Below are 13022 nucleotides of genomic sequence, written 5' to 3'. Positions count from 1 at the left end.
CGGTCGTCTGCCAGGAGAGCAGAATGTCGGTAGTTCAAGCCCCTGATCGCGTATCAACAAAAAAGTTAAAGGATGGTGCTTGTTGTTACCCTGCCTGGCGCCCGGCATAGAAGAGACTAAACAAGTACTGGTAGACTCGGAGAGTATCCATGCTAAACTGCTGTAGGTATCTCAATGGGTTAGCAATATTAGACCAGAATAGTCCCAGCACCGGAGAGTACAAGCACCTCGCAATATGAGTGAAATAAACGCGACGTTCACCTCACGTCACCTCAAAATATAACCAACGCATTCTTACTTAGTCGGCATTCATGACAATCACCGGGGATTCTTATTCTGCAATGGAATCCCTAGGAGCACATTTAAGAAACGATTTCTTTCGTGGGGTAGAAATGTTTCCTGCACACATGCATCATCAATTGCATTGCATTCCAACAAATTATTGCAAACAAACTTCGTCTGTGTGTGGATAACAGCAAGGGCTGTCATTAAAATAGGGAATAAGAAAACAGGTCGTCATGTAGCACAAGAACATGATAAATCAAAGGTTCACAATGTTTGTTTGTTTGTTGTTTAACGCCGCACTCAGCAATATTCCAGCTATATGACGGTGGTCTTTAAAAGATCTAGTCTGGAACAGACAATCCAGTGTTTGACATCATTAGCATCGATCCACGCAGTTGGGATACGATGACATGGATCAACTAAGTTAGCGAGCCTGACCACCCGATCCCGTTAGTCGCCTCTTACGACAAGCACGGTCGCCTTTTATGGCAAGCATGGGTTGCTGAAGACCTATTCTACCCCGGATCTTCACGGGTCAAAGGTTTACAATGTAAGGCCCCTACCCTGTTCTTCTTACGGTCCCACCTGGAGCGGGAGAAGGTGCCGCACGTGTTGCACACCCGCTTGTGGCAGTCCGAGCACAGGCGCCCGATACCATCAGCGAACTTGGTCTTGTAGCACAGGCGGCACAGGCGTATATCCACATGCTTAATCGGACCCTTCGTACTCGCTTGTCTCTGAACTGTCTTCTCGTACTTCTCGACGTCATCCGAGATTTGCCTTGTGTTTGCAAATATAGGACATGTTTCATAGGGTTTGAGTGTTGACATGGACGTCTTACGGTCTTACGATTTAATCAAGCCCATTAAGATTGCCTATTGCATTACGTTGCTTAAGAAGGTGGAAAAAGACTTTATACTTTAGAATGAGAGGGTGAGTTGGGTTTAAGACATTATGAACTGTATTTCATTTGACAGTGGCACACCGAGCAGCTTTAATGTTGGAGAAAGCTTAAAGTTACAGGTCACAGTTTGGTGAAACCCATGGTCACATAGATTGTGCTGGCAAACCAAATAGCAGAAATCTTCGATTCGAACCACGATCAGCGGATCCTGACACGTTAAAGGGACGCAATTCAACAATTGTAACCACACTGTAACCACCCGAACCCCATTTTACTTGACTATTACGACCAGCATGGAATGCCAGGTGTAAAGCCGGGGGCATGCCCAAGGGAAATGGTTTTCAGAGCGAACATCGACAGTATAAGCATACCGCTGTAATATTTGGGGCGTTTAGGCAGACAGACATAATTTCGTCGGCTCTTATAATCCTAATTACTGGGTTGTCAACATCCCGACGGATGAACCATAACTCATTTGATCCACTCGGCTTATTTCGTTAGCTATATTATATACTTCTGGCAGCAGTGGAGCAGTGACAATCCTCATAAACCGTATACCGATACATTCACACACAGTTCGTATATCTATAAGAGCTTCTTTCATGGCTAACGTATATACGGTATACCATGACATATCCGGCAACATTTATATACGTGTCACGACTGCCACCGGATTGTGTTGTGTCATGTGACAGTGACCTGAACTGGTGAAACTAGTGAGACCAGTTCGATATGGATTCCTCCCGATGCTGACCGAGTTTGTGGTTGAGGTGGGCCCAGTGAACAAGATCTCTGCTGTGAATAGTGAGTGAGTTGGGTTTAACGCCGCTTTGAACGGTATTCCAGTGATATCACGGCGTGGCAGCTTGAGGTGGGTGGAAAGTCGGAAGTGATGCAGGTTGCAGACGTTTACCACTTTGGTGAAGCCCACGAGTAGGGGTATGGTGCTGACAAACCTAGAAATATAATCGGGGCGAACCGGTATTCGAACCCACGATCACAGGTCCCTGGCGTGCCCAAGGAACGCAACTGGGCGACTGGGCCACCGGTGGCCCCTGCACTGAATAGGTTGAACGAATGTCTGTTTTTTAAGGCAAGAATGTAAATATCTGGAAGGATTTTTTCCACGCCGGAAGCCAGTCTTTATCACGTTAATAGCACCTATGTCGTTCTAACAACTACAGTGTCATGTACTTTTATGACAAGTAACAAGCTATTGCACCCTGAATAGCATGCTCAGTGAAAGGAAACTTCAATTGATTTCGTTCAAATTAAAATACCTAGAAAATAAATAAATCAGCATACCTGACCCTCACGTGTTCCTGTCGCTCAAACTCTTCTTGCCGTCGGAAAACATCTTTGAGAATAGCAATCTCGTCAGGGGTCAGGCCACTCAGGTCAGGGGAGGGGGGACACATGGGTGGAGGTGGCGAGATTACATGAGATTTGCCGCTTCCCTCTTCCCACCGTGACGTCACACCCTTCAGCACCTGCAAGACATGAGTTATTGTAAGAGATCGAAGAAGCAGAGGGGGCGTTTACAACATCACAGCGAGGATCCCATTAAATACCCGTCCGTCTCAGACTTGGCCTTTGCATGCTTCAGACAGAGTTGATTATTTTAAAGATATCGCCGTGATATTGCTGGAATATTGCTAAAAGCGGCGTAAAACAATACTCACACACGCACTCCAATGTGCAATGACGTGATTACTCCAGTGTGCAGTCATATCATTAATTCAAAATGCAATGATATCACTACTCTCATGTAGACAGTTCACGTTATGATTTGTACAGAACATTTAAGATTCTATTAGAGCCAGAAAAATATCTATCAGTTTTAACAAATAGTCACCTAAGAAATGGATATATTAAATACAGACTTGGCTTGTCAAAACTTATGATTTACTATGGACGGAATATATCACTTAAAAGAATACAAAGAATTTGTCCATTCTGTAACTCTGCAATGGAAGACGAAATACATTTTACCTTTGAATGTCCTTATTATGCAGAATTACATACTAAATATATACCAGAATGTTTCTTATCTAAGACGAGTAGAATAGCTTTTGTTTCTATTTTGTCATCGAATGATGCCGATGTAATGTTTAAACTGTCTTTATTTGTAAAACATGGGATGGAATTACGAAATAACATGTTGAGTGGAAATTCATAATTTTAATTACCTCACCCTAGAAAGTCCTCATGATTATCACCGATTGTTAAATGAATGTTATATTTATATAATTTTTGTAGTATCTCCCAATCTGTAAATTCTCACCCACTGTATTTATCTGAACTTGTATATGGGCCGATGGCCTTTGATACAATAAACATCTTTGACTTGACTTTGACACGTGAAGATCCTGGTTAGAATAGGCCTTCAGTTTGCCGTAAAAGGCGACTATGCTTGTCGTAAGAGGCGACTAACCGGATCGGGTTGACAGGCTCGCTGACTTAGGTGATGCATGTCAAAGAATCCCAATTGCCCGAAACGATGCTCAATCACTGGATTGTCTGGTCCAGACTCGATTATTTACAGACATTATCATACAGCTGGAATATTGCTGAGTGCGGCGTTAAACAACAAACTACAATGTGCAGTCATATCATTACTCCAATGAGGAGTGATATCATTACTCCAATGTGCAATCAAATGTGAGCGTATCCTTCCCCATCGGTGGCACCAGTCACAACCACAAGCAGAGACAACCCAAATGTTGATATGAACGAACATGGGAACAACATTGCATGGTACAAGTCAAAATATGGAACAGCACAGGACATGTTGATCATGTCATTGCACGGCGCCAGGCACCTGCCTTATTAGTTATGGGTTTGGGAAAACCACATGGGGGCATAGGGACAGGGGGATGAGAAATCGTTGGAAAGGTGCAATCCAACTTTAAAGAGAAACTTTATCTTGGCTCACATGTGTATAATGATATGCGTACATACGATATACATAATGAAAATATGCTTTAAAACATTCCTAACTGTAAATTATTACACTAAACATGCTATGCTATTCGGTAACAATCATAACAGGGAGCAGCCGCTCGGAGGCCAAGGTCAGTTTCCCATCTAGCTCTATCCGACTTATTTCCCCATACAGCATTCGCTGTGGTGAAACGTTGACTCATTTCCGTGACGGGTCTGTCTGTCGAGAGGGACGGGGACAGGCCTACGACATATCGCTATGCGTGAAACGTTGATCCATTTCTGAGTAGGGTGGACTGGATGTCGAGAGGGTGGGAAATAGGCCTATAGCATATCGCAATGCGGGAAACGTTGACCCAGTCTCCCTGTAGCGAGATGCAAAAGTTGACTTTTATGCAAGCCCAATGCATTTCACTACCCAAGAATGGGTATAAAAACAGGTGCGTTAACGGGATTCCATATGCATTGTTTAGCATCGTGCTGACAACAACCACTCAGAAAAACAACAAAATTAGGCAATTATTCAACATTATGAAATGCCACGCCTGTCTGAAAATGAGCGTCTGCGAGCCATTGGTATGCTTGAAGCAGGATCGAGTCAACGTGATGGTGCAAGACAATTTAACGTCCACAGAAACACCATTTGGTGTTTATGGCCACGTTGGCAACAGACGAATGCAGTCAGAGACCATCCTCGAAGTGGCAAGGCCCCGCGTAACCAATAATCGATAAGACAACTGGATTCGAACAACACACCTACGAACTCGATTCCAGCCAGCAACAGTGACTGCAAGAAGCATCACTGGCCTTGGACGAATATCTTCACAACCCGTACGTCGTCGCCTCAGATGTGCGATGATTGTCGCCAGAAGACGTCCCATTTTGGCAGGAAACCACCGTCAAGCACGTCTACAGTGGTAAAGAAAGCGTCTGCGCTGGACGGCCATGCAGTGGGGACACGTTCTATTCACTGACGAGTCTCGTTTTCACCTCAGCCACAGCCATGGACGGATTCGAGTGTACCGACGTCGAGATGAACGTTACGTCAATCATTGTGTCATGGAAGAAGATCGGTTCGGGGGCGGCAGCGTTATGGTATGGTGAGGTGAGGTGAAATTGGGTTTAACGTCGCGTCCAAGATTATTGCACTTATATAGCGACGTGCATGCACGTGTGTGTGTGTGTGTGGCTGCTTGTACTAGACCGGACTGATGCCGATTTATAGTGCTAGCCCACTGAGATACCATGCCGCAGTTTAACATGAATACCCCACTCAGACACAGTATACTGACTCCGAGCCGACCAGTCCTTGTTTTAGCCCCTTAATGTCGAGCGCCAGACAGGGTAACAACAAGTACCATCTATTAACGTCTTTTGGTATGACGCGGCCGGGGATCGAACCCCGGACCTTCCGCTGTCCGGGCGGACGCTCTACCACTAGACCACGGAGGCGGTCTGTTATGGTATGGGGTGGAATTACAGCAAGACAGAGGACCCGTTTGATAGTAGAAATCTCAATGGACAGCGCTACCGCGACGAGATCATCGGCCCTGTTGTTCTATCGTTTTTGCGTCGTCGTGGCCCAGGCATTACCTTTCAACATGACAACGCCCGGCCTCATATTGCTCGACTTGTTCAGGATTCTCTTCAACAAAGCAACGTGAATGTCATCCCCTGGCCGGCTCGCTCCCCTGATCTCTCACCAATCGAGCACAGGTGGGATGAGATGGATCGGCGCCTTCGACGTCAACCACGTGTTCCACAGACACTCCAGGATCTTTGAAATATGCTCCAGCAGATATGGACAAATATCCCACAGGACTTTGTGCGACGCCTGGTCCATTCCATGAGACGAAGATGTGTTGCTTGAATCGCAACCAGCGGTGGACACACACGTTATTGATTTGTAAATTGACATTTTGGCATGTTCATGTTTTGTTTAATGAAATCACGCATTTTCTGAAGTCCGTATGGCAAATTAAACCATTTGAACACTTACAGGAGTCTTTTATCTGTTGCAAACCGAAATTGTTTCAGATTTGGTAAAAAACAAAACTTTGAATTAATTCTTATTCAATGTAACAGGAACTTTTGTTGTTCGGTATATTAATTAATGTGTTAAAACAAATCTTTACTCTTGGAAATATTATAACAAGTCGTTCTTCGAGATATTTGTTTTAAAGATAAGTCCGTTATTACTATATGGAGCAGAGATATGGGAACTCAGTAAGCTTGAAAAAATAGAAAAAGTACATTTTATGCCTGCAAGAAATTCCTTGGTGTTAAGGTTAATACACCAAGTGTTATGGTGTATGGTGATTGTGGCAGATTTCCAATGTATATATATTCATATATAAAGGTTATTAAATATTGGTTAAGATTATTGAATATATCTTATAGGTTCACGAAAATATGATGGTACTCTTTGATAAAAATGGAAAACGAAACTGGGTAACAGACGTAAAAGACTTGCTGTTTTTCCGTTGTTTATGGCTATGCATGGTATGAACAAAATATACAATGTCATTCTTATTTCATTAGATCGTTAACACAAAGACTAAAAGATATATATTTACAAAATTAGTCCAATCTGTATCTGAATCAAACAAATATATTTATTACAAAATTGTGAAAAATGATTTATATCCCGAACAGTATTTATCTTGTTTAAATGTAAAACAATTTCGGGTTTCCTTAGCAAGAGTTCGATGTTGTTCAATGATCTATTTATTGAAACTGGGCGTTACATGTGTATTAAAAGAGAAGAACGCATTTGTCAATTGTGCGCACTGAATGACATTGAAGATGAATATAACTTCCTTCTTATATGCCCATTTTATGCATAATTAAGGGCTAAGTATATACCTGAATATTACTATGTCAATCCTAATTTTTTTATATTCACATCACTGTTAAACAACTCAAAGTACTTACTTTTACAAAAAATGATCTATGTACATTTATCATGCACTGAGACACAGGAAAGACATTATGTTATAGACTCTACTGCTCTGAGTGTACAAATTATAAATGTGCTATAGGCCTGTGGCATCCTCAGTACGGAAATAAAGTAGTCCACACAATATTGTGGGTTTCAATTTTAACAATATCTGCAGGTCTCCATGTGCATATCTACTTCATTATAAAATAATATGACACTGTAACTATTACTTTGAAAACCTTAATTATGAAAAGTGAGTGAGTGAGTTGTGTTTAACGCCGCTTTTAACATTATTCCAGTTATATCACGGCGTGTCAGCTTAATGTGGGAGGAAAGCCCAAAGTGATGCAGGTCTAAGACGTTTACCACTTCGGTGAAAGCCACGAGCACGGGTATGGTGCTGACAAACCTAGAAACATAATTAGGGTTAACCGGGATTCGAACCCACAATCATAGGTTTCTGGCGTGCCGAAGGGACGCAACTCTGCACAGCGAATTGCTAATTATGACGAAATATTAATAACTTTACCACTGTAGATATATCAATGTCAACAGTATCAAGTACACTGTTATGCTTGTGTCAACTTAATACCCCATGTTCCTTGAAAACAATAACAAATGTTTCAGGAAGTCCTTGTTTTGAAAACATATTACCAGTTTTGTTTTTATAAGATGTTTGTTTTCTACTTTTATATTACATAAATATTTAAACTGAAATGTGCCATATTCTCATTCCTGATTCTGAAGGTGCTACATGCAAATTACAATTTGTTTTATCTTCCGGGTTACACATGTGCGCTTTATGACAGTCTAGGTACTTGCATCACTAGGTATGTATACTACAAAATTTCTTTGCGCCGTGTTGATCGTGTGGATCAAAGTTATCGTGTAAGGCCTCTTAGTATTCATGTTGCAACCGCTATCAAGTCACACGCTATGTACATGAGTAAGTGAGTGAGTATGGACTTTTAATCAATAGTCCAGCAATATCAGAAATGGGCTTCACACGTTGTACCCATGTGGGGACTCAAACCCGGGTCTTTGGCGTGACATGCGAACGCTTTTTATCCACTAGGCTACCCTACCGCCCCCTATGTACAGACGTATGTGTTATGTATTATGATTGTGGAAAGGATTTTGTCGCTTTTATTCCCCATCTACACACAGCCGCCTCCGTTGGCCTAGTGGTAGAGCTGAAGGTCCGGGGTTCGATCCCCGGTCGTGTCACACCATAAGACGTTAAAAGATGGTCTTTGTCTTTGAATGACATTTAGAAGCGATACACATAGAAAGAGAATTTATGGATGCCATCTTCTATGTATTGAGGAACACAATGTTTCCGAGTATATACTCGTTCATCAGGTGTATACATGTTATGATAGATATATATCAATGACAGCTGGAAGCCAGGACTGAAATTATCACTTATTAGTAATAGGCAATGGGCCATGGGACCATGATATGAAATGGCAATAAATGAAAGCCAGAAGGAAAATTAGCAAAGACAATAATCATTGTGTTACTCATAATAAAGAAGTTGACATCCATAAATTCTCTTGCTTACGGTACTTGTTGTTACCCTGTCTGACGCTCGGCATTAACGGGCTAAGACAAAGGTTGGTCCGGCTCGGAGTCTGTATACAGTGTCTGAGAGGGGTATTCATGTTAAACTGCGGCATGTTATCTCAGTGGACTAGCACTATAAAATCGGCATTAGTCCTGACTAGTACCATCAGCCCCACACCCAAACACGCACGTGCTTGCACGTCGCTATATACGTGCAGAACCCAATTTTATCTCACCTCACCATGTGCACATGAAACTGATTTAATATGTGTCACAAACTTCACTCAGTTGTTCTTGTAAGTGAATGTATAAATTGCACAAATGAATCAAATTCAAACTGATTAATACGTCATACTATTGTTAAGTGACATAAATACTTTATTTTAAGCTTTTCATTGACTAATGCATGTCTTCATGACGTATTCGACTCTCGATGCAAAGGAAGGCACAGACTGATTCCTTAAATTGCCTGAAATAACCTTCCTGGCATTCTAAAATTACAAGCTGGTCTTACACTTGTCATATTATTCACGGTAATGTCACAATATGTGACAATCACTAATTACTTTAGCTTTTATAACATTAGTTACAGGTGCAGACAGCGGGGCAGGATGTGCTCACCTTTTCGCGAAGACGCTATCATCGCTATTTGATAGTGATTCAGAAAAATATAAACCATCAACACCAGAGAATTACCAGTCCCCGACACCCGTGAAGATCCGGGGTAGAATAAGTCTTCAGCAACACATGCTTGCCGTAAAAGGCGACTTTGAGTTGATGTATGTCATCGTATCCCATTTACGTAGATCGATGCTCAACAAACCAGTCTCCAAAACAGATTCCATTAAACACATGTCTTCTGATGTATTTGCCGCCGTGACATTAATGGACTATTGCTAACAGCGGCGTAATACCATACTCACTCACCCGCCCTCACTGACTCACTCACCCGCCCTCACTGACTCACGCACCCACCCTCACCGACTCACGCACCCACCCTCACTGACTCACTCACCCACCCTCACTGACTCACGCACCCACCCTCACTGACTCACGCACCCACCCTCACCGACTCACGCACCCACCCTCACTGACTCACGCACCCATCCTCACCGACTCACGCACCCACCCTCACCGACTCACGCACCCACCCTCACTGACTCACGCACCCACCCTCACTGACTCACGCACCCACCCTCACCGACTCACGCACCCACCCTCACTGACTCACGCACCCACCCTCACCGACTCACGCACCCACCCTCACCGACTCACGCACCCACCCTCACCGACTCACGCACCCACCCTCACTGACTCACGCACCCACCCTCACTGACTCACGCACCCACCCTCACTGACTCACGCACCCACCCTCACTGACTCACGCACCCACCCTCACTGACTCACGCACCCACCCTTACCGACTCACGCACCCACCCTCACTGACTCACTCACCCACCCTCACCGACTCACGCACCCACCCTCACTGACTCACTCACCCACCCTCACTGACTCACTCACCCACCCTCACCGACTCACGCACCCACCCTCACTGACTCACTCACCCACCCTCACTGACTCACGCACCCACCCTCACCGACTCACGCACCCACCCTCACTGACTCACGCACCCAACCTCACCGACTCACGCACCCACCCTCACTGACTTACTCACCCACCCTCATTGACTCACTCACCCACCCTCACTGACTCACGCACCCACCCTCACCGACTCACGCACCCACCCTCACTGACTCACGCACCCACCCTCACTGACTCACGCACCCACCCTCACCGACTCACGCACCCACCCTCACTGACTCACGCACCCACCCTCACCGACTCACGCACCCACCCTCACCGACTCACGCACCCACCCTCACTGACTCACGCACCCACCCTCACCGACTCACGCACCCACCCTCACTGACTCACGCACCCACCCTCACCGACTCACGCACCCACCCTCACTGACTTACTCACCCACCCTCATTGACTCACTCACCCACCCTCACTGACTCACGCACCCACCCTCACCGACTCACGCACCCACCCTCACTGACTCACGCACCCACCCTCACTGACTCACTCACCCACCCTCACTGACTCACTCACCCACCCTCACCGACTCACGCACCCACCCTCACTGACTCACGCACCCACCCTCACTGACTCACGCACCCACCCTCACTGACTCACGCACCCACCCTCACCGACTCACGCACCCACCCTCACCGACTCACGCACCCACCCTCACTGACTCACGCACCATGTTTGATGCATTTTTTGTTTTTCACATTTCCAGCTGCGATACGATTTCAGCATGTTATAAATATTTGGAGTTGGACTCTTTATACAGTAAGTTACAGGAATACCAGGATATATAAAATTGATCTAGCCGGGAACATTATATTGCTGAAACATTTCGCAATCAGGTAATATTAATATAGCTGCGCCTGAAAGAACTGGAAGGTTGGAATTCGTTTTGAGTCTATATTTAAATATGATTTCTTTAAAAAGCGATGATTACATTTATAGGCATACCGTTTCTTTGTGGAAATCCGAGCAAAATGTTCGGTTTTGACAGCTCTATTCTAATATGATTTTATGTAAAGCCAGTTCTCCAGTTACCTGTAGATGGAAGTTACGTTGCTGCAATCAGATGGTCTGTATCTGCTTCCTTTGAACAATAGATACATGTGTTGTTAGTTTTTAAAACCCATCTTCAATAGTCTAGTGCCAGTTGGTAAAACGTTGTGCAAGATCTCGTACTGAAATCATTGTAAGGAAGTGTCACATTAATATCGAAGGGGCACATGGCTTATAGAAGATTCAGCTTCCCAATGGGATATTCTTCTTGAGTACAGTTTATACTATTTTGTAATAAATGTTCTGCAATAAATCTGTGTTCCTTTTGAATGGATTTTCATGTAATTATTGTTCTGTAATAAATCTGTGTTCCTTTTGATTGGGCCTTACTTGATTTTCATGTTAACATTGTTCTGCAATAAATCTGTGTTCCTTTTGATTGGGCCTTACTGGATTTTCATGTAATCAATGTTCTGTAATAAATCTGTGTTCCTTTTGAATGGATTTTCATGTTATCAATGTTCTGTAATAAATCTGTGTTCCTTTTGATTGGGCCTCACTGGATTTTCATGTAATCAATGTTCTGTAATAAATATGTGTTCCTTTTGATTGGATTTTCATGTTATCATTGTTCTGTAATAAATCTGTGTTCCTTTTGATTGGGCCTAACTGGATTTTCATGTTATCATTGTTCTGTAATAAATCTGTGTTCCTTTTGAATGGATTTTCATGTTAACATTGTTTTGTAATAAATCTGTGTTCCTTTTGATTGGGCCTAACTGGATTTTCATGTAATCAATGTTCTGTAATAAATATGTGTTCCTTTTGATTGGGACTAACTGGATTTTCATGTAATAAATGTTCTGTAATAAATCTGTGTTCCTTTTGATTGGGCCTAACTGGATTTTCATGTTATCATTGTTCTGTAATAAACCTGTGTTCCTTTTGATTGGGCCTTACTGGATTTTCATGTTAACATTGTTCTGTAATAAATCTGTGTTCCTTTTGATTGGGCCTAACTGGATTTTCATGTAATAAATTTTCTGTAATAAATCTGTGTTCCTTTTGATTGGGCCTAACTGGATATTCATGTAATCAATGTTCTGTAATAAATCTGTGTTCCTTTTGATTGGGCCTAACTGGATATTCATGTAATCAATGTTCTGTAATAAATCTGTGTTCCTTTTGATTGGGCCTAACTGGATTTTCATGTAATCAATGTTCTGTCATAAATCTGTGTTCCTTTTGATTGGTCCTTACTTGGTTTTCATGTAATGTGAAGCTTTTGAGGTTGATACAATTCAAGAAACATCATTTATTATTGAATTTGTGACCCCCATAATTCCTAGGAAGTTAGACATATATTTATACTTATTGGGGAAACCGGCGAATAAAAATTGTTCTGATGTTTCACGTTGAACATCTCTGACTTTAATGGTTCAGCAACAACAGGTGCATTATATACAGATTCCAGTAGTTCCTACTGGGTTGGAAATGATTACGTTTTATTGTCTGTTTAAGGTGAGGTGAAATGGGGTTTAACGTCTCGTCCAAGATTATTGCACTTATATAGCGACGTGCATGCACGTGTGTGTGTGTGGCTGCTTGTATTAGTCAAGACTGATGCCGATTTATGGTGCCAGCTCAATGAGATACCATGCCGCAGTTTGACATGAATACCCCACTCAGACACAGTATACTGACTCCGAGCCGACCAGTCCTTGTTTTAGCCCCTTAATGCCGAGCGTCAGACAGGGTAAACAAGTACCATATTTTAACGTCTTTTGGTATGAC

General features: G+C 43.2%; 1 protein-coding gene across 3 annotated transcripts in view; it reads right to left on the bottom strand.

Annotated features, from left to right (window-relative positions):
- Positions 1-13022, bottom strand: part of LOC124135648 (regulating synaptic membrane exocytosis protein 1-like) — a 122767-nt gene that overhangs the window by 44855 nt on the left and 64890 nt on the right. For all 3 annotated transcript variants that reach the window (XM_046501082.2, XM_046501081.2, XM_046501083.2), the window contains exons 3-4: positions 2495-2679; positions 849-1065 (exon numbers count right to left, since the gene is read on the bottom strand). In XM_046501082.2, coding sequence (XP_046357038.1) covers positions 849-1065; positions 2495-2679 — 402 coding nt within the window. The remainder of the gene's footprint in view (positions 1-848; positions 1066-2494; positions 2680-13022) is intronic.

The sequence above is a fragment of the Haliotis rufescens genome, unplaced genomic scaffold, assembly GCF_023055435.1.
Source record: "Haliotis rufescens isolate VD_foot unplaced genomic scaffold, xgHalRufe1.0.p SCAF_2, whole genome shotgun sequence".
NCBI lineage: Eukaryota > Metazoa > Mollusca > Gastropoda > Lepetellida > Haliotidae > Haliotis > Haliotis rufescens.
Note: the sequence above shows the minus strand (reverse complement) of the source record. Positions and strands in the feature narration are given on the sequence as shown.